Source organism: Alternaria atra, assembly GCF_907166805.1.
Source record: "Alternaria atra isolate CS162 genome assembly, contig: 28, whole genome shotgun sequence".
NCBI lineage: Eukaryota > Fungi > Ascomycota > Dothideomycetes > Pleosporales > Pleosporaceae > Alternaria > Alternaria atra.
Window position 1 is genome coordinate 2,970,425 of NW_025091326.1, and position 27,827 is coordinate 2,998,251.

Genomic DNA, 27,827 nt, shown 5'->3' on the forward strand with positions numbered 1-27,827 from the left:
TGCTGGTTCGCTCTGACCCTTCAAATATGAGGGATAATGCGCAAGAACAATCGCCGTGCTATCTATCCAGTTCACCCCTTGGCTGTCAAAGGCCGGAGGTTGAGCTTGGGAAGGGGCATTGAGCACCTGCTTTCAGACCTGCCTGTATTGAGCGAGACTCTTCTCCTGGTAGACTAAATGTAGGGGTATATAAGCTGATAATAGTTGAACTGGATGGAAAGGACTGGTTTCACTTGGGTATCTGGCTGTATATAGTTTACGTTTATATCTTCGCCTCACTCTACAACTCCACCTGTTCCACGTCCTGCACCTGGCGCTCCTTCTCCCTTACCTCCGTCGCCTTGAGAATAAGGCGACGGTAGTCTAGAACAGCTTGTTCCAACTCCTTCCTCTTCAGCGCCTCGTGATCTGAATGCGCGACGAAGATGGAGCCTGGGCCGTACAGGTACCTCTTATGATCACCAGAGAGGTTCGGTACATCCGTCCCGTAGTTGACGGTCATGGTCTCGAAGCCCTCAATATCACAGTTTATATCCACAACGCCATATCCCTCGCTTGCCCACTGTACATCCAGATCTCCGCCTTCCTTCTGCGCAGCGGCCTTGACGTTCTTGAGCGCGTCGATGATTTGTCCGCGAACGAGATCGGGGGTACCGGCCGCAAGACGCGTAGCAATATTCGCAGTCGCGGTTTCGGCGACAACGTTGGCCGCGACACCGCCCTGTACGCGACCAAAGTTCATGGTCGTGTTTCCGTATTTCTTGCTCCAAGGGAGGTGCTCCCTTAGCTTTAGAAGCTCTCCCAGTGCCTCTACCATGATGTCGTTTGCGCTGACGCCCAACCACGGGTATCCTGAATGCGCCGCCTTGCCCGTCGCTTTGACCGAGAAGCCTAGCATGCCCTTGTGTCCACAGACTAGTTTTGCCTCGGTGGGTTCTCCGAAGATGACGATTTCGTGCGACGATGGGCGCTTGTCCCAGTCGCTGAACGCGCGCATGCCGTCGCCGCCTGTTTCCTCGCCTACAACAAAGAGCAGGGATATGTCGTCTTGTAGATGTTCTTTTATCTCTTGTGCGGCGATTATCATGGGTGCGACGCTGCCTTTTGCGTCTACACTGCCTCGGCCGCCAATGATGTCGGTCGTCTCATTGTGGTAGTACGGCCAGTAGGGTGGCACAGTATCAATGTGTGAGGATAGTAGGATCGTGGTTTCGCGCTTGCTGCCGTAAGCTAAGAGGTTGTATCGGTCCCTGGACACTTCCTGCTTCTCGACAGTCCAATCGTGTGCGCGGAGATACTTGGTGAGCCAATCGCCAACGTTTTTCTCATCCTCTGTTATCGACTCGATCTCTACGAGCTTGCGGTGGAGGTGTAGGAGGTCTTTGGAGGTGGATGGGTCAAGAACAGACAGCTCGAGGGGTGTTCGGGATGGTGGAACGGCAGCGAGGGCGCTGAGGATTAGAGAGAGAACGGAGAAGGCACGAAATACCATTTTGAGGTCTGAGAGGCGGATGGCACCTGAATTGGGATTGAAGATTACTTCTTGGGGCTGAGAAGAGCTGGACAGCTCGGTGCTTTGAAGCTTGAGCTTCGCTTCCCGCCTATGACGATTGCGGACATTGATCACCTTCCTTCTTTTGCACTGGCGCCTAGATCTTTCCTCCTAAATGGGTAAGCTAATCGATCTAATTACGCGTCTGAATTGAGTGGCACTGTCGCTCCTGTCTAACGTCATGCAGGATTACCCCACAAGATATTCCGGAGCCGTAGAGGTGCAGGTCTGCGCCCGAAATGCCAAGCCATGCCCATTCAATATGGTGTATTCGCTCGATGGTCACCGATATAACGAAGGGCAACAACAGTATGCACATGTATGTATCGAGGCACGGTATATTTCATGGTACCCACACGCAGATGAAAGACGAGCCCATTAAGTATGCCCTACAAGCGGTCCGTGTGGGTCTGTAGACTCCCTTTCTCTTAGCTCACATTTGCCAACAGATCATTGTCCTCCATCTTTCTGTTCTCCACCCAGATAACATGGTTGAAGCGTAAGGTTGACATGTCGCGAATAATGCGTTGCTGCAGGCGTTTCGTGTGTCATCCCAAGGTTGATTCGAAGCCACCCAATAACCGCGCGGTTGAACGTGCAGGGAACTTAGAACAGACATGATCGCGCATGAGCATTTATATAAGACACAAGAACATGTGTCTCGGGAGTACTCTGCAGTTGCTTTATAAATTCGGTATTGTTTATACATTCCCTGCACCTCTCGTTGATCGCTCAGAATTCTTTGGTATCGTACGCTTTGGCAAGCAACTATCGGATATTCTATCAGCGCAACTGGCTACAGCTATGGTTTGAAATTTTATTCATACATTCCGTGGCGCATCCATTGACCATGTTATAGAGTACATCTACCGTTATCCAAAGTCACTGCTCGAATGGACAGGCAACGGTCGACCTGGATGCGGATCCTCAGGCTTGCGCTTCCCTTATATCACCAAGATCAAGAAACTCCTATGCATTCACTCATAACACAAGGCACCACATTAAAAAATCGAGCGTGTTGATACAGAAGCCTCGAAAGATAGATCTGCAAAACCGCAGCGGCAAGTACTGGAGCAAGTTCTTTTCCAAGCCGAGGACTTGCAAAGACTGCGCTTTTTATAGGAACGCATTGGAATTAGATGAAAACATTGACATGCTTCCCATGCCAGAACTTATACTTAGGCTTCTGGGTGGTTCCGACGCACAACATGCCGCCTGGGAAGCGAAGGTCCTCAACAAGTTCTTTGCGCAAAACGGAGATAGGGGAATGGTAACACAAGAAAGTGATACGTGGGCTTGGGTTTGCGATCGGAAGATAGCCGCAGGAAGAAGTCGAGATTATGGACGGAGTTTCGATCCGGATGGCTTGCGCGGGATTCTGGACATGGAGGTAATATTCTCAATACGCTACAAATCCAATATGGCTGACGAACAAAGCGGTTTAATGACCAGGTCCTTGAAGACGTGGATCAGCGTATGATGTTCGTTCGGTCGCCCTATCTTTCATCACTCTCCCATTGGCGTGGTACTCACCATAAGACAGTTACATTTCGGAACTCACCCCAGAGTTCGTCGTCAGTCTCACAAAGACAGTGTGGACTGCGGGGGTAGAGGCATTACGTGATGCAATTTGCAAGCATATCGCCATGGAAACCAGCCTACGGGTACATGTTCCGGTACGTACTACGCCTACAAATGCAACCATGCGGAAGCTGACCTACCACAGATCATGGGCTTCCCGACATACCGGTTAGAATTTCACATGGCGCATTTGCTCTTGAGAAAATCACCACAAATCACAGACATAGCCGCTGGCAGTGAAGACGTTGACAAAACTGGATCATTGCTAGATCTCTCGTTCCTCGAGCTGGTTGGCCATGATGGCAACGTAGCTCCACATTCGATTTACCAAGGGCATATGAGCATCGTCATATGTGGTTGGAGCAATCTCCAATGGACTGGATACGTTTTTACTAAATCAGACAACGATGACTTAGATGAAGAAGATGAAGACGAGTTCAGAGGACATTTCTTGACCTCGCAATACGGCCTCGACTTTGTCCTTCCCCGACAATCTACACATTGCTGGGACGCGAGGCGGTACTGGCTTCGTTTGGTCGCTCATCGTTGTCAATATGTGCTAAGGGAATGGCTGTATCTTGTACACACCATAGAGGATGGTGTGGAGTCATGGGTATGTATGAGTTTTCAATCTCGCATGACTTGGGACTAAGTCGTAGTAGAAAACAGAAGATCCATGCAGTAGCAATACCAACAAGTCAAGCTTGCAAGCGGACGAGATTCAGAAGTCCCTGAACAAGACCCTCCAGACCATGCAGCTTCTACGTAAGTTGCGGGACGAACTCTCGACCACGCTCAGAGTGTACAACCGATTTGATAAATATGGTGGAGATAGACACTACTTCTCCGACATCACAGACTGCTGGTCGGTGCAGAACAGCATTGTGGAATCTTTCGAGAAGCTTACCGACCTTTCAATCCAACTAAGGTCCCTTGACGATTCTTGTAAAAGATTTGCAACTCATGTAAGTCAACAGTGACAATGAACAACGGACTCCACTCATGAAGACCATAGCTGGGGCGCATTCTTGATCTCGAGAGTAATCGCCTGTCTATGGAAAGTAACAAGCTCAGCCGAGAGGCCAACGAACATCAACAAGCGAGTCACCGCCTAAGTGAGCGCATGCACAAAATGAACGAAGAAACAAGCATACTCAACAAAGAAATGCGAAAGCTAAATGAGAGGAGCACAGAAGCGGCATGTATGAGCCAAACAGAGGCCATGAAAACTAGTCGCAGTACACGCGTGAATGTCGAGGTATAACATCCTTCTCTGACCGATACTACCAGTGTGCTGATATCCTCTAGCTGTTGTTGCTTACGACCCCCTTTGGTATCGTCCTCCAGTACTTCGGCTCGGAGCAAGAGATATTCTCATTCAATCGTAATCCAAAGACCTTTGTCCTTGCCACGGTAGTATTGATGGCAGTCCTCAGATTGTTGACCTTATCTCTTGAGTATGGGGGCGCTTTGTTCGCGTTAGTGTATCGGAAGTCGTCTAAGCGGTCAATGACATCGAGCCATTCCGAGGGAACTCAAGGTGAGGATTATGCTGTTGGGCGAGAGTGATGTGACCTTACTGATGCACTTAGATACCGTTGAGCTGGACACGATACAGCATGCGTGATGGGCTCTTCGACGTTTATATCATATCGAAACGAAAGATTCCGGTACTGCGCTTGCGGTTCGGATGAGGGGGGTTGTCCTTTCTTCCGTCCATGACAAGTTCATAAGAAAAGGCAAACACACGGTGTTAATGCTTGCCGGAAGTAGCGGGCCGGCGGCAAGGATTCACTAATCAACCAATAGCGTCGAAAATCTTGTTGACAATGTGTATGATTGCTTTCCCGCGGCACGTTCTTCGGACAACGGCGCACGTACAAGACGTGAAGGATTTGTGTACCCCTATCTTCGGGCCGTGTGGCGGTGCTTACATAACCCTGGAGATGTCACACTAATCTAATCTAGACAGACTGCTACCACATGAATGTTGTGGCGGATGACCCATCTCTATGTCAAAGTCTGGTAGAAGTTATAAATTCTGCAAGCGGTCCAAAAGCTTACAGGCCTAAGACCGGCTTGTTGTTGAACGGCCCTGTGCCACCCTTTCTTTACTTTATGTTTTAGCAGCAGCTGCCGAGCGTGGCATTACAGACTATCTTCTTTGTTGTACATTGCTAGACTCGACTTGGCTTTAATCCAAGTTGAATGGCGGTGTATTCTGGCCCCATGATACACGTCGTCCAGATGGGTTCAGTATCCGAACAACCCAGGAATCCGCATAAATGGTTAGGTTTTGCTCCGACGAATTCAAATCGTGGCACAGCCGACATTCCTATGTTCCACGACTGTCGACGGTAGCCAGCTTCTACAATCTCCTTAAGTATGGCTGCACTACCTACGTATAGAACAGTCTCCCGAATCTGATCAGAAGCAGTGTACGATGTAGAGGACTTGGATAGGCTATACCCACATAATCTCCAGGCAATCTAGCTGATTGCTTTTGAGAATTCCGTTGCCCACACACCAAAACTCAATACTTTCCATGGATGTCTTTCTTTTCCTCATCTCCGGTCGTACCCACAAGAAATATGCATGATTCACACTAGACTTGGGTTACGTTCCATCGAGAAGAGCTACTTAAGCATACATTGCCGATCTTGGTCCCTCACAGTATAGAAGAGAATGCATGAAGGTAGAATTTGTCAGAGAATAAGAACCAAGAATGCTTGCGTCTCTCAAAACCAGATACCTGGGCCTTTCACGACATTAACGCTAACGCTCGTAGCCTGTCAACTAGCCCAAGTGTGGTTCTGCTGACCTCGGAGAGTTTGCTTGGCCAGCATCGTTCCCCTCCAAAGTTATGTTCTTATGGGTTGCTATGGGTCAAGCATGCACACCGCTAAACCTCCCGGTTACACGAAGTCTAGAATGCAGCTCAGCTATATGGTAGTGGAGTATGCATCCATACAACGTGAAGCGATGCCAACGTAGTGTTCTCGTTACGCTAGTAGGGCCAACATATTTACACCGCTTCCCTCTATTTCTTCAAATCTGTAGTGGAACCACATCTCTAGGAAGTAGTGTAAGCGTTGATGATCAACATGATGGCAGACTACCTGCACAGATGTGTAGAATCCTGACCCACATGACAACTTCAGTATCTGGAAGTTGAGTAGCGTCCTTTAACACGCAGAAAGGGTGCGTGGTTATAAACTCTTTGTGCGTTTCATTTGGGTTTAGTTCATATTAATGACTGAGTTATACCTAGGCCGTTTTCAAGGGTTCTGCTTGTGAACCTTCATAACACAGCTATGTTTACTCTCAACCTAGGACTGTATATGCATGTGCGCGTAGGTTTTCAGTCTAGAAAAAATTTACTGAGCCTTATTACAGATGATGTTACCTTGACAGTGCTGCTCGTTGGTTTTGGGATCAGTACCTACATTGTACGACGTTCCCGAGCTCCAGCCACGCTTGGGCGGTTCTTACCTAGCAGCAGGGTCTACCGGTACCAACTCAACCTTGAAAACCTTAGAACGCGGATTCACAACATCAGAACCGACGCAATAAACTAGCGCTTGCTTAGTTGCTTGTATGCTGCACCGGCATTCCGATCACTATCGCGTCCTCCGGGATTCCAGTTGCGATCGGGGCGCACGCGCCGTATTGACGTCCGGTTCCCAACGGGATAAAGGGGCCGCAAGAGGCAATTTCCGGGGCTTCTATGCATACTGCTGAATGTTTAAAATCGAGACAAGCCCACAATTTCGTGAGTATCTGGGTAACGTCAGCTAGCCGTTGTTCCCGGTCGGCCACGTACATTCAACGTTGCCTCTCGAGGTAGTCTGGAAAGGGGACCCACCGTTCCCGCTCCTCTGATAAGGTAAGTACACTCCACACCATGGTAGTCTCCTGTTGTCCTGAAGCGCGGCAAGAGTATTACAATCTACTGCGTTCAGCTATAGCTCTTTTGTCGGACCGAGTACCTGGTCGCCAGTATTAGCTCTTATCAGCATTTTGAAGCTGGAAGTTGACCAAAGGGACTGATCACATATTTCCTATTCGAGATAACGGAAACATTTACTTACAACTACAACAGGGAATTAGTGAAACCGTCTTCGAAGACCCAAGTCCCAACCTTGAAGCTGTCCGGCGCCGTTCCCCCGTTGGCCGACCCAACCCTCGTTCTTGCGACGCGACTACATCAACACTCTCGGATTCAACGTGTACATGCATATAAGTGGAAAGAAACGAGAGCAAGAACCCAATCGCTGCATACGTCCTCCGGCAAACAGCCTTACCCTACGAGCCTTGAACAATCCATCTTTTTACATCGTCCACTATCCAACGTGGAAAGTCAGAAAGCGTTCTCTTGATAGCTGTTCCAGCACAAAAAGGTTGCTGAACTATAATGGCTCGCGTTGGCGGTCGAGGGAGCCTCCTTAAAAGGAAAAGAGAGCGAACTGCAATTCTACCTCCATGCTCACCTTTGGATAAGCATGTGCGCACGGCTGGCAAGAAGTATACCTTCATATGGCAGTGCTGTTATTGCGGGGCTCTGTCTATACCATACCGTAGCAATGCGTGCCCTTCTTGCGGATACGGCAGATGCGGCAACTGTCACATAACAAAAGTTCAGCAGAGATAGGGCACTCAGCATACGTCAAGAAAAGACGCAGTGCATGGCCCGTGGTCAGCGGTACATATGAAAGGAGAGAGTAAGATTCGAGTGAAAAAAGACGAATCATTCGAACCTGGGCGATGCTCAGACTATATACATGAGACCAGCGGGTCATGTGATCTGCTCACTTGAATAGGCGATGCATCTCTTCTTAAACAGACGTGTTTGTACTGCACGCCGAAACCGCACACTAGTCGCAGACCTGTGGCGCTCGATATTCTCTCGCTCGATTCGCGTCAGCTTGGGGCACGCTTCCCTGCCTACTCTGCTTCCATTTGGAGGAGGAATATCCGACAGCCTACATCCATTAGACCTCGTTCTGTACATTCTCTACTTCCCTTGTCTCTTGCATTTGCATAACTCAAGCGAATCTGTTGTAAACCTTAAGAGCTGTGTTTCAAGTTCATGTACATTAGCACTTCAGTCTAACTCATCGGTTCTTGATTTTCCTTCACCTTTTGTTCTGGTTTCGGCGTCAGCGAGAATATCATGTGGCTAGAGTAAGGTCGTACCTAATCATTGGATTCTGTTCCAGCTCACAAGGAACAAGCCACTGCCACGTCAGTGTAGGCATGACAGAATGCCATTGGTTTTATTCTAGCGCGAAAATCATGCTCAACACGTAGCTTGCTATGTTTGGGCCCTACATTGCCCGCTGAAGGTTGCCTGAAATCGGCAGGACCTACCAAAGTCAGGCATAGATGGCTAAAGGAACACTGTAGATATATGAACTGTGAAGTGAAACCCAACATATTTGGGCTGCACTATCTAAGAAAGCCCAATATGGGGTTGGGGCTGAGCAGAGTGACGTTCCGATGCTCTTGCTAGTCTACCGTAGGTGACACCCTCTCGGTAGGCTAAGTCGGCCGATGATTGGTCGACCGCGAGTAGCTCGCTTACAGCTACGGTCGAATCATAGTGCCGACAGAATATATACAATATTACTCTGCGCAACATCCTCCTGTGTTTGAATATACTACTGATCTCGGAAAGCGTTCAGAATTTGTTTATCCAAGCGGTGTATACAGTGCATCATTCCAAGACTACTTGATTATATGCGCTGGCATTCTGTTCTGCGCCCTTGAAGGTCCTCCTCGCCTTGCCCAATCTCAAGCGACCCATGGACCGGGGTTCGGGTCAGCCTGAATTTTGCCTACTTACCTACCGCACGTATATACCACGAGCGCTTCGCCTCACCATCACCACAGACGAATGGTTAACCGGGTAGGAAATCATGCATACCCGCCACTACCTGAATATGGAAAGTCTTGGACGGCCTCTTCCTGCACATCATCTCGTGATATACTTCCAGGGTGCATCAAATGCCATCATACAACGACTAACATCACAAGACGTGTTTTTGTGTGTAGCACCACGAAATCTAAACGTTATCGTACTACGAGCATACCGATGAAGAGATGCAGTACCGGAGCATGCGGGTAGTGTGTATCATACTGTCACAATAGTCATTTGCCATTGGATGGATAGGCCATCGCCCTTCTAACGAGGCGGACTTCTACATCCCTTCGGCGATTCATATGTCTATGATACAAATGCCTCATCGTTCTCGAGTCCCCCCGCATTCTTTGTGAAGTTGTGAACCGCCAGATTCCAACAAAATCTATTGATCGCGTGGATTTGGGAAGACAACTTTCATATACTCCTTATCTGCCGTTAATACGAGCATGAGCCTCTTACAAACCATTACACCACTCAAGTCTCTACCCCATGAATTACCTAGACGGTACAACCTTGAAAGCTAGTTGCGCAGAATACGGCAAAGCATGGAATCAAAAATTCAATGACAGGAACCGCAAGAAAGAAGATCGCCCTTTCCTGAAGTGCTTACGAGGGGTGAAAATGAAACGGGAGCTCTTGGACGCTTTTCTCCAAGATACTGATAGCTCTATCTTGTCGCGAGAAGTCCAATGGGTGAAAAGAATATTCGACAACATACTACGTGGAAGCAACACGCTGGCTTGGGTAGAGTCCCGTGCGAAGACGTCTGACTCCAACCACATGTCACCTGAAAACCTTACGCCGAACCAATTGGCTAGTTTCATCAAGAACCGGGTGAGTCTAGGAGCTAGTATGCCAGAAGTGTTGCTTGACAACAACTAACAGCTTCCAGTCAACAAATGCCGTATCAGATGCTGATGTCATTCGGCGCTTGATGTATGCCTAACTTCTCTCAATCACCATACAGCGAAAACCATGTTACTCGTACTTCTGGTAACCTTGTGCATACAGTCGCTGACCTTATCAGTTTCATACGACAACTCGATCTGGACTTCGCATATGCTCTTGCAAAAACCTCATCATGGAACGAAGTCTTGGCATTAAGGCCTGCAATACGTAGACACATGATGCGTGAGACGGCCATCAATGTACACGTTCCAGTAGGTTACATGACAAATTTCTGATTGCTCTAATCTGAAATGTACTACAGCACACCGGGTTTGAAACTTTCCGCTTGGAGCTGAGCCTACCATATCTGATCCTGGAAGAACGAGATCAGTCGCAATCGTCTTCGGCTGAAGTAGGATGCGGGATTGAACGATTGGAGACAGATCTGTCTTTCTTAAAGATTGATGCAGACCAAGGTGACGGTCCAACGCACTTTTCCATTTGGAAGGCACACGAAACCGTTCTTGTGTTTGGTTGCGATGCGTTTGAATGGACAGGCTATGCATTCTCGGCCCGTTGTCCCTCCATGAATGAAGGCCAGGAGTTAAACCCAGAGAATGAAGACGAAGACAACAATGGTAGCATGCCAGACGAAGATCTGTTTGCCACCGGGGATACAAATTATGATGACCAGCACGTTCTGGATGCTAACTCGCCGATATGGGATCCTAGAGTGTATTTCCTCTGCGTACTAGCTATTCGAGTGAAGATCATCGGCCAGCGGTATGATAGCCTGATTCGTACTCTCGAATTAGGCGTCGACGAGTGGGTTAGTTCACTTATCAGTATCTGATATTGTTAGTCTTACTTATCGTTGATAGACCAGATCGATATACACGGTCAGGAGCCCACGGCCTGTTCCGAATGCGAAAATCAATACCTCGCAGTTGGGGCAGGAGATTAACCAGATCCAAGAGGTTCTACATGCCCTGAGAACACACCTGTCACGCACGATAGCTGTGTGGGTGAGATTCAGCGGCATTGGTGGGGATATATCCTTCTTCTCCGACGTGAGCGACCAAAAAGCCAAGTTCGCACTCCAGGACACGAGCGAAACCTTTGCGGATCTGAAGTTTCAACTACAAAAGCTGGACGGAGTAGACCGAACCCTAGAAGATGCGGCCAAGGCTGTGAGTACAATGTTTTGATACCATCGCCGAAGATTCTGACGACATAAGTAGCTTAAGAGGGCACTGGACGCCCAGAATTATCAGCTCGCCCAACAGACGTTGAGGTTGAACCAGAAGATCAATATCATAGCGATTGACAGCCAAAGATCGGTGGCAGAAACGAACCAAACGACGAAGGCGAACGTACAAGTTAGTGCAAAGTCACCCCAATCAGATCGCTGTTACTAACAGGGTTAGCTACTCCTGATCACAAGCCCTTTCGCCTTCGCCCTCCAGTACTTCTGCGGCGAGCGAAACTTTCTCGGAATTGATCGTGGTCCGAAAGCTTTTGTGTTGTGTCTCTTTGTACTGTTAGCCCTTCTGCCACTAACGACACACGCCGTTGAAGCGCTCATCTCAGCTAAAAACAAACTAATTAAGCTTGCATTGCGAAAGATGGGCCGCGAGTCTGACCGGATTAAAGAATTCGGTAAGATCATCTCAATTCCTAGATCCTAGGGGTTTCCATGCAGCTGTCGTCCCGCTCCATGAAAGCCGGCTAACTCTGCTAGAATTGAACGACCTGGAGCATCCTGACAGCCCGGATCCTGCCAACACAAGATCTCCACCTGTGCGGCAACGAGCTTGACTTGGCACTTCTAATGAATTATGATGTTTATGATTATGTATGATCTGAGAAAGTTTATCTATTCCTAGCAGTGACATTGCCATTTGGCCTTCTACATGCTGATCCGAATGAAATGATAGCATTTATCCTCTTACAACATATAAATCGTATTGGTATAAAGTTTTGCAATTCGCCAGATTCGGACGAAACCGATCAAAAGTATGCAAATCAAAATTGCGACTATGTGCCACATAACAGAATGAATGCTCGTAACAAACTACGATATGACCCATTTGCCTAAGCAAGAGGTTCGTAGATACTAACACATACACTTGGATATGGCACCGAAACCTCTAACCAGCATAGACAAGGAACAAAACGCTCTTGCTCTCTCACGCATGTGAGAACTGTTCATGATGTAAGTTGTAGTTTCTTCCTTTTGCAGTCGCTGCACTGAGCGTGTTCACACGACGGACAGATACTTCCGTTTGGTTCGGGTATCGAAGGACGGCCACAAGTGCACTAGAACACGTCAGCATAATCAGTTGGACTTCGTCCTATACGAGTCGCTCACACATTGCCAAATAATCAAGTACTTCTCCTTGGCCATATACTGAATGGTAACATGAGCTGCAGCCGTTGGGTACAAGTAACGGCTATGTCCGTATGTATGTTCCATGTTGCAAATCGAGAACCAAGTATCTTTGCGCTATCGCGTCTCGAGAGCTGTACAAAATACACAGAAAATGCCTTGCGCCTTAGACCATGAGCCCTGCTTATATTCTAGTCGCTTCTTGCCTTTGTAGTATAGTGCTTTGCAGGACGTCTTAGGGGCTACCACATCTTGAGATGGTAGGTCGAGAGCGAAGGTAGGGTAGGTAGGTAGATAGACGCTTCGGATAGATGACGATGCAACAGCAGCGGTATCGTAAGGTTGAAACCTGCAAGATATGTAAGCTGCGCGATGCTGAGCTAGTGTATACATACTCGATGACAGGACGTGCTGTAAGTTGAGGCACGAGAACCGAGACCAATGGCCTAACGCTTGATGAGCCGCATGTAGTCGCGGAGTGGTAGGTAGCGATCACTCATTCGGTGCCTAGGTACATAAATGACTATCTTAGCGCACAGTGTGACCGGCACGGGGTGCATCTGATGAATCCGATAGTGACTGGAGATGTTTCCGCTACCCTCAGAGATTATACAGAACTTTCAAGCAGAAAAGTCTGTTGGTATCCGCATGGGCGGCATGTTGTGCACTCGTATGGCGGCACATGATTATGGCGGTGAGGCCTTGTGAGGTGGGCAGTTCACCGAACTCACCGGAAGTGTGGAAACATTTGGCTGGTATATGGAGCCAATGCCATCGCGGGTAAATCTTTGGATTGGCGGTATCGCAATGGACGTTGTGTTTTACTTTACGCCTGAAGTGATTACATACGCAGTGCCCTGACGCGTGCTTAGACGCGTTTCATCTGCTGCACGTCATCGTTATCGTCTTAATCTACTCTTGCCGTCGAACCGGACCGATTGTCGCGCCACATAGAACTACGTCAGGATTCTCTACGCGGAGTCTGTCTGCCTACCTAGGTATCATGCCTGGTCATCAATGGCGGAGCGGGGCGGCTGAGCGGGGTATGGCTTTACCCTGCAAACCAAGCTGTACCCACTACGACATTGCGCGTTTAGTCGATTTGCCATTACCTCGGTGGCTAAGTGCTGCAAACCGCCGGGCCAGATGAATTACAGGTTGGACCATGACCGAGAGAGATCTACGAGCCATGGTCGACTGAGGAATTAGTATATCAGATGTGCCAACTTCTGGGCGGCAGGACGTACTGCCCAGGTGAGTTACCTTTGTCAAGAGCAGCAGCGTTTGCTTGACGCCTACACCGGTGCATAAACCGTAGGAAGTCACAACATTGGCGCGATGGTCGCCGTGCATGAAGACACCTGGGTATCTCGCTCGGACGACAGTCATCCTATGGAAGAGTCTCACTCTGATTCTCTACTGTTGTAATATCACTAACAACTCTGTATGTCAGTCAGCTGTTCACCATCCAATGAATGCTGCCACCCAGGAATTGTGCATGCCTGATGTTATCGTATGCAACCAACCACCAATCCCAAGCGACCACGATAGTGGGCTGATGCCTAACATTGTGAGGGCCACATCCGGACAAGGCTGGAGTTTGGAAGTTGTCAAAGGCACTCAGAATATCTCGAGCTATCGACAAACAGTGCAGTTCAATGCTTCGAGACTCTATACCTTGTTCTTTCGTCTAAATCTCTTTCGCACACCGTGGAAACTATCGCATTAGGTGCGAGGCAAACAAAATTCATCAGTATTTGCTGAGTGATAAGATAGAATACCAGAAACGTCGACTATGTCAACCCTCGACCTCGACAGCCTGAGAAGTCTACTGGAAGGTCTCTCCGTATCCAAACCGGAGACATATTCTCTTGAATCCAAGGTTCTCAGTAACCCTCTCGAGGTCTTTCGTGTATCGCTGGCGCAACTTCTTTCAGTCCTCGCGGAGTGTGATATCCAAGATGCAGTCAAGTCCATACAATGGCCGAACAACATATATAGTGGAGACCTGTCTGTTACCGTTCCAAGACTAAGGCCAGGGTGCAAACCAGCTGAGATATCGGCAGATGTGATGAACAAGGTCTTCCCATCTCTTCACAATCGCGTATACCTAGCTGACGCTATGGACAGTTTCCTACAGACCATAGCCTCTTTGACCCTCCTCTGCCCGATGGTGTACACCTGCGTTTCTTTCTGAAGCTGGACGCGGTTCCGCGCTTTTTGTTACCGTACATATTGGATAGGAAGAGCGCATACGGCTCCATCTTACCTTCCTCCACCATGAACGATGCGCGCAGGAAGCTCGTGGTTGAGCTCTCCTCCCCGAACATCACTAGCGAATTCCAAGGAAAGCATCTGCGAAGCACGATTGTCGGTGCATTCCTAGGCCGATTGCACGAGCTGATGGAATGGGACGTGACGCGCATCAATTACCTTGGCGATTGGGGCAAGCCGATCGCCTTGCTGTACATTGGATGGTCGAAGTACGGCTCGGAAGAGGCGTATAATGCGGATCCTATCGGGCACCTTTTGGATGTCTACCATAAGATTGAAGAAGACTTCAGGCCGGAACAAGTCGCGAGCAAGCAAGCGCGCGACCAGGTGGCGAAGGAAGGGGAGGATAAGGGAGAGGCGCAAGTCGAGATCGAAAGCAAGGGCATTTTCGCAGAACGTAATGAAGCGTTTAAGAAGCTAGAGGAGGGTGATGAAGAACTCGTAGCATTTTGGAAGCGCGTGAGAGATGTCAACATCGACAATTACACCAAGTTCTACGAGCGATTAGGCGTCCGCTTCGATGATTACTCTGGCGAGTCGCAGATCAAACCCGATACCATGGTCGAAGTCGAACAGATGTTGAAGGATAAGGGCATATCGGAGGAGAGTGGAGGATCCCAGATCATCCACATGCAAAACCTAGGTGCGAAGGCTGGTACGGCCATCATCCGCGATCGCTCCGGCAGCAGCACATACCTCCTCCGAGACCTTGCCGCCGTCCTCGAACGCTCGAGGAAATATTCATTCGACAAGATGATATACGTGGTTGCCAGCGACAATAGTGTGCACTTCACCCAGCTCATCAAGGTCTTGGAAGCACTTGATATGAAAGAGCTCGCTGGTAAGCTTCATCATGTCAAATTCAGTGAGACGTCTAAGATGGCGGCGACGCTTGGTAAAGGTTATAAACCACAGGGCATACTGGATGCGTGTGAGGAGGCGATGGCAGCCTTTTCAGAAGCTGATGCTGAGAAGCTCGAAACGATTGGTGGTCTGGACGATACCAAGGAAGGACTGGCGACATCCGCACTGCTCGTGCAAGAGCTCTCCACTCGCTTAACCACAACACACGCCTTCGACACCAGTACGATGGCTTCCTTCAAGCTCGGATCGGGACCAGACTTGCAGTACTGGCTGGCGAAACTCCGTCTACTACTCAAAGGTGCCGACACCGGAGCCGAACTCTCGGACGAAGACTTCGTGACGCTGGCTGAAGAAGACCCGACCAATCTTTTACGTGTTCTGGCTCAGTATCCAGAAGTTGTGAATGCGACATACCACTCGCTCGAGCCAGCTGGAGTAGTTACATATCTCGCTAGTGTGATTGAGCAGCTCACTGAGTGCCTCGCAGAGGACGAAGACGACGATGCTGAGGGTGATAAAGATGGAAAGGTCACGCCCGGCTTTGCTGCGCTGTATCAAGCGACCGCGGTTGTGTTGGAGAATGGCATGAAGCTCCTCGGATTGTCTCCAATCGCGCAGTCATTGCCGGAGAGAGCAGATACCCCAGTCATGGGGTGAGTGAGTGGTCGTTCCATTATACGCGTTCAGATTGCCCACAAGCGCATTTCGATCTAGGATAGGCGTATGGAGTTTGCCGTTGGTCCTGTTGGCCTCCAGCCTACTTTCCAGGGTAGTTCTGGAGAGCTGTCCGTCACTGCGCTGCTCTATGTTAACGATATAACGAATGATGCCTAGTGTTTCCCAATAGCCTAATCCAATGAGTAAACCCACTCTGCGTGCTCCATAGTGCTCGTGGGTAGTGTGTCAAACGTCGTGCAAACTTTTTGTTACCGCCCGACCCCTCGTTTTTCGTCAGAAAATTTTCATTCTTTTCATATACATTCTGTTTTCTTTTCTTTTCATCAATATCCGATATGGTCTAGTGGCTAGGATTTGCCGCTCTCATCTGCAGAGTCAGTTCACTGTACAGTGCCGGCAAGGCCCGGGTTCGATTCCCGGTGTCGGAAAAACATATTTTTGCCTTTTTTTGCAGACATATAATGCTCTTTTTGCCCAGCGTTTGAACGGAAGAAAAATGTCGGAGAGGGAAGCGACCCTATGCGGAGTGGGAAACAGTACGCTGGAACCTGATTATGCCCTCTCGGCTTCAACAAGATGTCAGACTTCAGAGTCAGTCCGCTATCCTTCTTCTTCCATACTCTTGCTTCTTTCGCAGTCACTCACGCGAGTGTGAGTCTTGAATCTGATGCACGCTTGAGAAGCGTCTCGAGACTTGTAGAGGTGCCATCCTCCTTTACACCTGCCTCGCGCTTTGGACAAGAAAAGGCAAAAGATCTCTCCGAAACTGGGACACTCGGGCAGTATCTCTGCCGCGTGTTGAATCATGTTCGGATTAGCAGTATTCCATGCAGTACGAGCTGGATTTAGTTCTTCTTTTCTTCTGCTGCATTAATGCAGCCTCTTCAAATGCATCGACTGAATTAAGCAGCCAGCCTTGAAAAATAAGCTTTCAGCAAACCCACCTCCGCATTCTAGGCATCGCGTCGCGTCGCGTCAACCGCCTCCTCCTTCTCGTATCCTGAATGATCCCCCCGCTTTACCATGCTCTCGTAACATGTTTGTCATAATGAGTCTGCACTATTCAGCCACGTGCGTGCCCCTGAGATTATCAAGCAACAAAACCAGATAGCGCGTTTCGTCGCCTCGCGTATTTGCTGATGCATCATCACCAATACCAGGCACGACAAGGTCGCGATTCGTCGCTTGAACATTGCAAGGAATGGTGGCGTCTGTTCGGGCAAGGCAATGGAGTATTGACTGCGAGCCGTGCGGTAGATAGGAAATGTTGTATAACTTCAAGCCTACTTCGCTGTAGCAGCAGCACTGCGTCTCTCCAATTCCATTCTTATCACACAGTCAACATGCGTTCTTCCAGATATGTCGCGTTGTTTGCCGGCGCTGCCATCGCGCAGGAGTCTGCGACGATTCTCAACTTCTTCCAGTTCGATAGCACCCTCACCGTGCTAGGTTCCGACGCAAGCGCGACAACCTACCAGAACAGCTGCCCCTCAGACGGAGCTGGTATCTCTGCGGTGCCGTCCGATATGCGTATGTTGCGAAACATTGTAGAGAGATTGTGCTAACATCTCCAGTAAGCAACCCCTCTGACCCTGATGCGACTCCAACGCCTACACCCGCGCCTCGTATGCGCCGTCAGGACGATGCTTCCAGCGAGGACTACTCCTTCTGCGAGCCCTACACCATCCTACAAGGTCCTGAGACGTATGAGATGCATCTCACGGATCCGACGCCAGGTGCATGGACTGTGGACATGGCCTGCAGTTGGCAAGGCGCGATGACAACAGCAGACTTAACCTGCGATGTTACCAATCGTGGATCCATTCCGAGCTTGGGCACTGAAACTGCTACATCGAGCGTCCTGTCGCAGAGCGAAATACAGGATTTGGAGGTGTACCAGGTGGTGGCCTTGGTGACTGCAAGCGGTGCGTCTTCACCAGGATCGGCTTCAGCAACTGGAACTCCGTCACCTACTAGCCTAGGAACAGTAGCGACATCGCCTTCGAGGTCTGGATCAGGTGCCGTCGCGACGCCGAGCACTGGTCTTGCACCTGCTGGATCAATTCCAAATGCGATGGCTTTGATAGGAGGTGCTGTGGGTGCTTTTGCCGCAGCCATGGCTGTTTGAGGTTGAGGTGTTTTCATCAAGTGTATTGTACTTTGGGCCGTAGCGCGGCGTTCATGTTGGTAAGTGATGGTGTCTTCGTCGTCGTGTCGTTGGCGAGCCGAATAATCCTTGATTTGTTTCTTCGATATCGGGTCTTCCTGCGCTATATCTATCGTTTCATCTCAATGACCCAGCGTGTTTCACTCACGATGGGTGTCTGTTCGTACTGACGAGTCCACAGTAAATGTCGAAGCAGCAATCAAGAATCGCGCCTGCACGTGACCACGTGTTATGCAGGACACGACGCTGCATCGACCGTCACCTATTGTTTCCACCGACCCCGCATTCAAACAGCACATTGTTTGTTGAGTTGTGATATATAGTGACGTTTTGCGCTCGGCCCTGCGGTCCAAACTCTTTGTCTCACCTTCTTTTTGTATCACCACCATTATCTGCAACCCTTGCCACACTTCAACGTATCTCACACCCCTTCGGTATCTGATCGTCAACAATAACAACAATAAACATGGCAGCCGCAATGTCTGATATACCTGCAGATACCGCAAACCCGAAGTCGCGACTCGTACGATCGCTCGCGCGACATGTCTCCGCGCCCGTGAACCCAATGACTCTCGAATACCGTCGACCAAGTGAGGGAAGTGCCAACGCCAACCACCAACATTCCCTACCATCTCCAAGGTCACCGCAGACAACTTCAAGATCCAAACATGGCCTCCTGGATGAGTTGCCTTGGGTGCAGTCACTTGCAGTTCGTCTACGTCGTGATCGGGACAACTGGCGCTCGCTTGCTCTAAGGCAAGAACAGGATCTCAAAGCTGCCCATAAAGACCTCGAAGACCAAGTCCGCAGTACCTCTGAGATTGAGGAGGAGAATGCCAAACTCCGGTTCCGCCATGAAGAGGATACAACAGCTGGCAAACAGCTCTACTCGCGCTTTCAGGTACTCGTCTCCAAGCACGACAAGCTTGTAGACCAGTTCAATGATGCTGTACGGACCGTCGCCCGCATTAAGAAGAGCGACCGTACCAAGGACAAGGTGCAACAGCGCAATTTGAGATTGAAGGCCACACTGCAAAGGTATGCATCTCAGAGTACGTCAGCCACCACCCAAGCAGCTGCAGACACCGAAGCTACGCTGAGAGAGGCTCTTGCACTGGCTAGTGAACGTATCGAGGAGCTGGAGACGAGGGGTGAGGCGATGCTTGATGCATTGGAGAGGCGCAATGATAGCTGTGGCAGTGACGACGATGAAGAGATGAGGGGAAGGGATGTCGAGGCACGACTATTGGAAGCCGAAGTAGCGTTCCGCGGTATCCTTGGGGATGAATCGTTCAAAGAGCAGAAAGAGATCTGGCCGGAGCTGCTGGACGATTGAGGGAAGGGGGAATTAAGACTATTGTCTTGGGAGCAGATGTATTGGGAAAATGCTTTATGGCAGCGCGCACTTTATCGTCTTCGACTGTCAAATTACTGAATCAGCCTCCAGAAGTAGTACCAGCACGCTCGATGTCATCCTATTCGCGGTGAATTAGATGCCAGCATCGCAATGCTGTCGAAAATCGCATTACTGGATTGTGGCGAGACGACCTTGATCGAACCGTCTAGTGTGCGCTACGTGCTGGCCATACAATCACGTCTCACACCAGGCGCAGCTTGTACGGCAAGTGGGAGAAAAAGGAGCGCACGTGGGAGGATACGGCCTTACCATTGGTGTGTGTAGTCAAAGTATCATCGACAAAGGGTTATTCGTTATCTCTCATATGAAGTAACCAAGTCATACCCTGATCTGCTGACAGCTAAGCCCTATCAAATCATGAGCTGAACGTGTGTCCTTTCCTTGATTGAGGTCATCACGACTTGAATCTCGCATGTAAAGCCGGGTTGGGGGACCGAAGATTTCCAGCCTTTCGTGGCTTAGTCGCAGCGAAAACTTGAAGGTTTCGCCGTCAAACTTGCCTCAGACTTCATGCATCAGACATACACCAAGAAACAATTGTCGTTCTACCAACTCGAGTTGTCTCCAGTCCAACTTTACTATGACTTCGTCTTCTTCTACTCCAGACCCTTGTATGAAAGCTCTTGCTCCGTTCCCACGAATTAGTTGCTACATGACTAGACTTTTGGAAGCGCAAGCGGAAGACATACAACTATTACCCAGTCCGGCTGCGCGCACTTCGTAAGAAGCAGATGTGGACACTGATACGGCGACGAATGTTAAAGAGCCTAGAAACCGAAAAACATGTCTAATAGAGCAAAGTTTAGCGAGAGTGTGATCCTGAGTTTATGCGCGATCATGTAGGTTGCATGGATAGAGAAGGCCGGCTCGATCTGATGCTAGAATTACTATGTATGCACATCGGAAAGTATTATAGCCTGTACTATGAATACGTCCCGAGACCAGATGTCGGTAAGCCGCCTAAACATAGGTATCGTACGTGCGCCAAACCCCTCTGTCCAGATTACCATGGAGGTGAAGAAACAAGCACCAAGAAACACGAAGGTAGGCAAAGGCGGCTACAGTATGAGTGACAGGTTCCACGAACAACTACACAATGAACTATGGTATATATAAAGCATCAATTATCACCCGCCTAGTCCTCAGTAATGTATCGAAGTGATACACGCTCGTGTCGATCAAGCTCCTGGCGCTTGTGAGGCGGGTCTGGTGGAACCACAAAGCTTCCATGAGATAACGTTGGAGATGTGACAGCCGAAGATGAGACATCATAGTCATCGCCGCTCAGTTCTATCTCGTCGGAGTTGTTGGATTGGTCGAAGGGCTTGTTGAGGGATCTGCTGTTGTAGCTCGAGAACGGCCTGCGGATGAGCCTGTCAGCGCAGTAATAGTGGAGGTGCTGCGAGGAGAGCTGGGCGTAGACGTGTGGTCGACACCTCCAGTAGTAGCCCTGAGTATCAGTGCGGACGAGGACGAGGACTCTTGGATAACAGCGCCCTAACTGGAGCGATTCCTTGCTCGTTACTCAGGCTCCACGCTGCTTGTAGCAGAACGAGCTTGATCCCAGCCATCTGACTTGCCCCTGCGAGAGATTCCGGGTTTTCCATCTGCGGTGTCATCGCCTCCAGTGCTTTCCTTTGTTGCTTCGCCATGGTAAGGTCATACACGTCGACGTGAAAGGTGACCGCGTGAAGGCTTTGGATATGGTATGACTTTGATCGATTGATGTTATTGGCGGATTCTGCATGCTTGAAGAGTTTGTTGCTATCGAAGCGGTAATCGCTGAAGTAGCCATGACCGACCATGGCTTCTATGATACGAGACGCGCATTCAGACAACCATAGAGTATGGTCTTGGCGAACAGCTTTAGTCTACTTATCATTAGCTAAATGCAGGGCGTATGTTTGGGATGCCTGTGCGCCAAGCCATCGTGAAGCTCTCTAAATACCCCGACTGATCCGTCGCTGTTGTCCAGGAGACTCGCCAACAAATCTCTTGGCCACTGTTCCTCGTTGCTATAGTGAGCTTACTGTCTCCCTTATTCTTCGCACGTCTCTGCTGGTGTCTATGTGCTTTGTCAGCTGTCGATGTACTCGGTGTGCCAACATGAGCGTTGAAAGTTGCAGGGGTAGTGTTTCGAGGAATGACACCTGGCAAAGTCGACAATGCGTTTTCACTAGAAACAGCTGACGGCCAAGTTGGATGGCTGTCGCTACGGAGCGTCATCGTTTCGGAGACAGTGTCTTCAACGGGGGTAGTCTTCCGAATTACGCGGAGCAGCGAATATGGAGAGCACGGATCACCGTTCTCGCGGTGCCGATTACTAGCGTAGTGAATGTTGAAGCATACTGTAGCGAAGAATCATAGCACAGGAGAGCGCCTGAAAACCAGAAGAACGAAAACGAGACCGCACTACTGCGCTTCGGACGAGAGCCTGAGAAGAAGGACTCAACAACACAGCACCCAAAACAGCAAAAACAGATTCAATCAGCTAGAAGTGACTCTCATCCATCCCGCGGGACCATCTCTCGATACGTATGGAGAATACATCGCACGACGAACTAAGAGATATTCGAGGTAAAATAAAAGAATATACAGAGTCAAGAACCCAGCGATGAAACAAGAGTAAGGTTGAGTAAAAGGACAGAGCGGATACTGTACTAGGCATTCATCTGCCCAGAGGACACCAGGAACGCGTCGCGGCTGGAAGATGGCGACGGTCGACGAAGCGCGCATGATAGAGATGTTAGCAAGACTTATCATGCGTGATGACAGTGGTGCGGTGTGTCGTGATGTAGTGTCCATGGTTGCTTTGGAATGAGATGAGAGATGATGTTGGAGGTTCAAAGTCCACCAGGCAAAATTTTGGCGTCATGCACGACGCGTTGAGCCCAACACAGCGGATATCTTTGAAACTGACGCGTCGAAGACAGGCCCTTGTTCTACAAGATGCAGCCATGACCCTGTACGGTGTTTTCAAAATGCAGTCATATTCCCAGGAAGTCACAAAGCAAAACATGACAAACTCCCATTCAGTAAGTATGGTTTCACCACTCTATTGCAGTTAAAATGTTTAAGACGCGCGTGCATCGAGATATATTCAAGGAAACTTTGTTACAAAACTCTATACTCCTTTGCACCCGCTCAGAACGTTCTTCTACACACCAGCATTGTAACATAGGAAATAAGACACACTAGAGAAAAAAGAATACAGTATCGATCCACCGGAATCCTAGAATCAACATGAACATAGTTCTAGCATGCGGACGACATGAGAGGCGCATCACGAATGTGATCCGGATTTACTTGGCTCGTGAGCGATGATGACCGCCCTCATGCGGTGCTCAAACATTTAGCGCGATCCCCTCGGCGTATATTGCTGTTGTCCCGGATACCGAGGTGGTTGCTCCATCTCATGCATATGAAATTCCTCTCGCCCACGTGTACGATGCTCAGAGCTACGGGAGCGATGCTGACGTTCCTGGCGGTGGGATCGCGGTGCGTTCTGGGTCTCCCGAAGTGATTCGCCGTGGGGTCGAGATTGGCTGGGTTGAGCATTTCGTTGCTCAGATTGGATGTACGCTCGTTCGGCAGCTTGGACTGGCGCATCTTTCAATTGATGGGTTTGAGTCTGCATCGCTTCTTCATCGTCGAACGGAGAGCGACGGGCATGCTGAGGTTTCGTTGACTTTGGCTTTCCTGCTTGTTTCCACTCGCGAAACTCTCTGATGCTGATTCCAGAACAGATGATCTCTGAGTTACTAGGTCATGTTAGTTCCTACTAGCATTGGAGGACGTTGCGCAACGTACATGATGATCACGGCGATGACAATCACCACCCAACTGAGACCACAGGTTATCCCTTTGCAATAGTCCATATTGGCCTGAAACATCAAGCCGGCGACCGCACTCCAGAACACGACCTCGAGACAGCTGATAATCGCATGCGCCTTGTAGCTATGCCAACGTTGGAAACGAGAAACACGTTCCGAGAATATGAGGTAGGCGAGTAGGATGAGGGATTTGGCACCCTAGGCACAAGTGTTAGTAACCAGATCAAAAGATAAATGAAGTTTACAGAATTTCTGAACGTCCTTAGACACCCAGAGTAGAACGTACCATTCCCAAAGCAATTGTGCTTGATCTTGAACGCGGCACATTGTTCATGAAGAGACGAGGAACCGTGAGGCCGAGAGCTGCAACCACGAGCACGACTTGAGCGATGTGGATATGAAACTTGAAGCGGCTGCTGAAGATGGGCATATCGAGGATTCTGGAGATTCCCATCATGGTTTCGGACGAGAGTGTTGACTTCGAAGTTGGTCAATCGTTTGTAAAAGTCGTATCGTAAGTCAGTCGTGGTGTAGCTGATCGACGTTGGAGGCTTGATCTTCGGCGCTGCGTGATTGTAGAGAAGGATACATTGTGGAATATAATATACATTCTCCTCTACGCTTCTTACATCCATCACCACGTGAGTCTGTATACTCCGCCGTCTCGTACGCGTTGTTACAGTTCTTCCTGGCATGTAGAGTCCGAGTACGACATGATGCGAGTGCGAGTGCGAACTACTCACATGAGACGTGATTGGCGCGGCGTATGCCAAGCCGTTGCGGGATATGCCGTCCTTCAGCCCTATGAGCCTTACCCCTGTTTGCCAGTGATTCAAGGTTAGGTTTGCGAGTAATTGAGCTGGGAAAAGCGGACGAAAAAATAAGCCTTTTCTCTTGTTTGCGCTCGAGCACTCGTGAACCGTATCGCTGGACCTTTGCCGGGTTCTCCGGTAGAGAAAGAGTAAGCATGGTTTGATATACATGCATTCAAACCCAATCATCAAAGGCGGTCAGGATGTAACAGTGCCCAGTCGCATGTTCAGCTCGCACTCGCTCTCACATATGAAGGGGCTTATTCCTCAAGATTGTTTCTTGAAGGTATTTGTAGTGGTCAATTCGGCCCTGTTGGCTGTGGTCCATGTACATGAGGGTTTCCAGGCATGTTCGGAACGCCTTCGGGGCCAGCCATAGTCCCAATATCCGCCCAGTTCCACTCGTGAATGTTATTAATGGTAAAGTCCATGAACTGCAACTGCGTCGTCCTATCGAACCGGGCGTTAGGGTGCATGGCCGGCCCCATGTAGGCCTGATCAGGGTATATGCGGCCTGGCATAGAATCTGCATACATGTATGTGCCCACACCAGGCGGCGATTGGTGGTACATGTGCGGCACAGCGTCCGCCTGCGATAATTGCTGCGATGGAAGGGAACTCTGCGGCCCTGTATCGTGGGTTTCCAGTTCTGAGTCTGCGAATCTGACAGGGGAAGCTAGAGAGTCAGCCATGGAATGTAGTTCTGGGACCAGGGATGCGAATTTCTCAATGGTTCCGGGCATGTAGGGATTTCGCCTATGCCGCTGCGCCAGATCTGCGAGCTGAGATAACAGGATGCGTGACTCGGACATGTCTATACCTCCGAGCTTGTTCAAGCACACAAGATCAAGAACTAGTACTGAGCTTGATGCGAGCATGTACCAAACGTCACAAGAATAGACGGCATCGAATTTGCCAAAAGATTCGAGTTTTAGTAAGGCTTTGGCCAGACATCGGCCAGACTCAGAGCAAGCTTCCGCCATGGCAGTGAGAGCGGAGTTTGTTGGATCTTGGCCGTTTTTAGTCAAACTAGAAGCGCGTGCAAGCAGAGCTGAGCGACACAACACAATGGTCGTATAGTGATAGACAGAATGTATCATCAACAGTGGTCGTTGCATAGCAGGAGGCGAGGCATCTACGGCCTCGTAATGCAGGTGCCGGGGTAATGTCTCCTTCCATCGGACCAGATCACGTAGCACGCCCGCAGCGGGTGATAATGGGCCAACATAGGACTCGTCGCTGGCGTTGGATTTGACTGTCTTGGGTGCGCGACACGTTGACCCGAGCAGCATAAACAAGCGGGTTGAGCATGCGAACATGTCAGGGGGCCCGCCGATGATCCTCTCGTTGGGACAACTGATCTTTGCGCCTGGGTTCTCGATGGCACTCGGACGGTCATAGGAAGACACTTGCATCGTCTCAAAGGCGTATAACGTCCACCACAGAATCTTGCGCACTTCCCTAGCCAAAGGTGTTTGGCCAGTATTGACCTTGTCCTGATGCAGTCCAATGGCAAATGCTATACGAACAGCGGTGCCTGTTAGGTTCCAGCAAGCATCCCTGTGGTTGGTATTGTGAAGATGTATAGCGGCTAGTAACAGAGCCTGTATAGCTGTGATGCTGGAAGTGAAGATGACGACCGGGAGAAGTGTTTGTGTCCTTTGCCACCATAGTCGCTCCTGGTCTTCTGGGAAGGGGATGCGCGCGACGCGTCGAGCGAGTAACAGCATGCACGTGAAGCTGCATAGCCAGGCCGGGTCAGCGTTTCTGGGGTTGACTAACCACGCTTCGTAGGCCTCGCGGAACGAAGGTTCATGTAGGACTGGAAAATCCGGGTGGATGTGTTCAAAGAAGGCGCGTATCAGCACTTCGAGGTTTGGTCTTTCGCTGGGATTCAGGTGTCGGCCATGAATGGCAACCGAGTTATGGGTCGAGTTTGACGTGGCGGCCGGGTTTGGCGAAATGCGCTGGTCGTCGCTTCCTGTTGGCGACGATGCCTGGGCTGCATTCTTGCCGAATCTACATGTTGGTGCAGGAAGTCAGTACGCGCCTCACACAGCGTTGATGCAGGGACGTGACTGACAGTACAAACTCGCGTTGGGCGCCTCGTCCGACCAGCGTGCGCAGCTTGATGTGGAAGGAGAGCGAGCTGCCGGGGCCAATAAACTGCACCTGCCCTTGCTGGTCGGGGAGTAGCGACACGGTGTCGTCTCCTTCACCCTCGCCACTGTCATCGTGGTCGCCGTTGGCGTCGTTGGTCGTGGAATCTGGCAGCGGTATGCCGTGCGAGGTCGCAAGCTGTCGCAACGCCTCGGTACTGGATACATCGGCCTCGGGAAGCAGCCCCTTGACCAGCGCCTCGAGCAGCGCCAGACGAGTGCCCAAACCTTCGACACTTCCATACAGTCTCTTCTTGCGCGGCTGCGTCGTCAAGCACTCTATGTTGTGCACGATGCAGTAGCGGCACGCATCCTGGCCAGGCTCCTTTCGGCACTTTTGCTTGCGCGACTTGCATTTGTCGCAACTCGTCTCGGTACGCTTCCGCTTGTCAAGCGGTACTCGGCGCGAGCTGCTTGCATGACTGCTACTCGTTGGTGCGGGTGTGGAGGCGGACATGGACGTGTGCGGGTAGGTGCGGCGGAATTTCAAGGCGCAGGGAGAAGAAGCATGGCGCGCACGTCTCGAGAGCACTGCGAACACATTGAGACGCTCTTTGTGCCGGTGGATGATGGGACTGCGATTGCGCCCCCGAACTACTCTGCGATGGCGATGCAGGGTGCAAGCGCTATAGTCGTTCCGCCCGGTCGTTCGGTAATTGAGGCTGCCGTCTCCTCTCTGATGGGCCTAAGCTCGGCGAATAGCCATGCATCAATGACCATGTCAAACACACAACACCATCTACCCCTCGCTCCATACCCCAAGTTGTATCGTCTCCCCTCTGTCTCGTCTGCGTCATCATTAGCATCCGTGGTTAGATACCTGTCAAGCGTGTACAACCTCGAATGCACCTTGGCAAGCACGGCTGGACGACTAAACATGTCTTGGTCATACTGGGATCTCTCTGCCAACATGACCCAAGAATCTTGTCCTTCACTAACGAGACTTACCAGACCAAGCCCCTTTGGCTCACCAGCCAGGTATAGTACGACTGCCCCATAAGAATGACTCGATAATGCAGTCCGGCACAACCAACCGCCATTGCACTGAATCGATTTAGTAAATGCTCGGCGTTCCAGACAGTCGAAAGATCCACATAGCACCCATGCCAAAGACGACTAAAACGGCCATCTGCTGTCGCAATTCGATGCTCACCTGCCATGTTGCCTACACCGATACGATCAATGCATCCACGTCATTGCTAATACTCGGAGCGCCCGTCGCCATGTTCATTATATTGGAATCCCTTCCTTTCACTACTATGTCTCCACTTTCCTTTCTATGCCAGCATG

The 27,827-nt window shown here is 50.0% G+C and overlaps 10 protein-coding genes across 10 annotated transcripts; 5 read left to right on the top strand and 5 right to left on the bottom strand.

Annotated features, from left to right (window-relative positions):
• Window positions 1-280: 280 nt before the first annotated feature.
• ALTATR162_LOCUS7984 (uncharacterized protein) lies at window positions 281-1,492 on the bottom strand (the record flags this gene model as incomplete). The annotated part of the gene is made up of 1 exon (XM_043315613.1): window positions 281-1,492. One exon carries the CDS (start codon window positions 1,490-1,492, stop codon window positions 281-283), a length of 1,212 nt encoding a protein of 403 aa, XP_043171548.1.
• A 1,706-nt stretch (window positions 1,493-3,198) lies between these two features.
• ALTATR162_LOCUS7985 (uncharacterized protein) lies at window positions 3,199-4,760 on the top strand (the record flags this gene model as incomplete). Its single annotated transcript, XM_043315614.1, has 6 exons — window positions 3,199-3,228; window positions 3,279-3,746; window positions 3,796-4,098; window positions 4,149-4,391; window positions 4,442-4,673; window positions 4,726-4,760. The coding sequence occupies 6 exons, from the start codon at window positions 3,199-3,201 to the stop codon at window positions 4,758-4,760; spliced, it is 1,311 nt and encodes a 436-aa protein (XP_043171549.1).
• Window positions 4,761-9,545: 4,785 nt separating this feature from the next.
• On the top strand, window positions 9,546-11,762 carry ALTATR162_LOCUS7986 (uncharacterized protein; the record flags this gene model as incomplete). The annotated part of the gene is made up of 8 exons (XM_043315615.1): window positions 9,546-9,890; window positions 9,949-9,992; window positions 10,084-10,204; window positions 10,267-10,773; window positions 10,826-11,134; window positions 11,186-11,323; window positions 11,372-11,603; window positions 11,686-11,762. 8 exons carry the CDS (start codon window positions 9,546-9,548, stop codon window positions 11,760-11,762), a joined length of 1,773 nt encoding a protein of 590 aa, XP_043171550.1.
• Window positions 11,763-12,152: 390 nt separating this feature from the next.
• ALTATR162_LOCUS7987 (uncharacterized protein) lies at window positions 12,153-12,420 on the bottom strand (the record flags this gene model as incomplete). Its single annotated transcript, XM_043315616.1, has 2 exons — window positions 12,153-12,263; window positions 12,316-12,420. 2 exons carry the CDS (start codon window positions 12,418-12,420, stop codon window positions 12,153-12,155), a joined length of 216 nt encoding a protein of 71 aa, XP_043171551.1.
• A 1,708-nt stretch (window positions 12,421-14,128) lies between these two features.
• On the top strand, window positions 14,129-16,305 carry ALTATR162_LOCUS7988 (uncharacterized protein; the record flags this gene model as incomplete). Its single annotated transcript, XM_043315617.1, has 3 exons — window positions 14,129-14,413; window positions 14,464-16,124; window positions 16,191-16,305. 3 exons carry the CDS (start codon window positions 14,129-14,131, stop codon window positions 16,303-16,305), a joined length of 2,061 nt encoding a protein of 686 aa, XP_043171552.1.
• A 1,187-nt stretch (window positions 16,306-17,492) lies between these two features.
• Window positions 17,493-18,277, top strand: ALTATR162_LOCUS7989 (uncharacterized protein; the record flags this gene model as incomplete). Its single annotated transcript, XM_043315618.1, has 2 exons — window positions 17,493-17,679; window positions 17,724-18,277. The coding sequence occupies 2 exons, from the start codon at window positions 17,493-17,495 to the stop codon at window positions 18,275-18,277; spliced, it is 741 nt and encodes a 246-aa protein (XP_043171553.1).
• Window positions 18,278-18,782: 505 nt separating this feature from the next.
• On the top strand, window positions 18,783-19,652 carry ALTATR162_LOCUS7990 (uncharacterized protein; the record flags this gene model as incomplete). Its single annotated transcript, XM_043315619.1, has 1 exon — window positions 18,783-19,652. One exon carries the CDS (start codon window positions 18,783-18,785, stop codon window positions 19,650-19,652), a length of 870 nt encoding a protein of 289 aa, XP_043171554.1.
• Window positions 19,653-20,868: 1,216 nt separating this feature from the next.
• Window positions 20,869-21,538, bottom strand: ALTATR162_LOCUS7991 (uncharacterized protein; the record flags this gene model as incomplete). Its single annotated transcript, XM_043315620.1, has 2 exons — window positions 20,869-21,183; window positions 21,236-21,538. The coding sequence occupies 2 exons, from the start codon at window positions 21,536-21,538 to the stop codon at window positions 20,869-20,871; spliced, it is 618 nt and encodes a 205-aa protein (XP_043171555.1).
• A 1,547-nt stretch (window positions 21,539-23,085) lies between these two features.
• ALTATR162_LOCUS7992 (uncharacterized protein) lies at window positions 23,086-24,023 on the bottom strand (the record flags this gene model as incomplete). Its single annotated transcript, XM_043315621.1, has 3 exons — window positions 23,086-23,494; window positions 23,544-23,764; window positions 23,853-24,023. 3 exons carry the CDS (start codon window positions 24,021-24,023, stop codon window positions 23,086-23,088), a joined length of 801 nt encoding a protein of 266 aa, XP_043171556.1.
• Window positions 24,024-24,677: 654 nt separating this feature from the next.
• On the bottom strand, window positions 24,678-26,994 carry ALTATR162_LOCUS7993 (uncharacterized protein; the record flags this gene model as incomplete). Its single annotated transcript, XM_043315622.1, has 2 exons — window positions 24,678-26,397; window positions 26,462-26,994. The coding sequence occupies 2 exons, from the start codon at window positions 26,992-26,994 to the stop codon at window positions 24,678-24,680; spliced, it is 2,253 nt and encodes a 750-aa protein (XP_043171557.1).
• Between the last annotated feature and the right edge of the window lie 833 nt (window positions 26,995-27,827).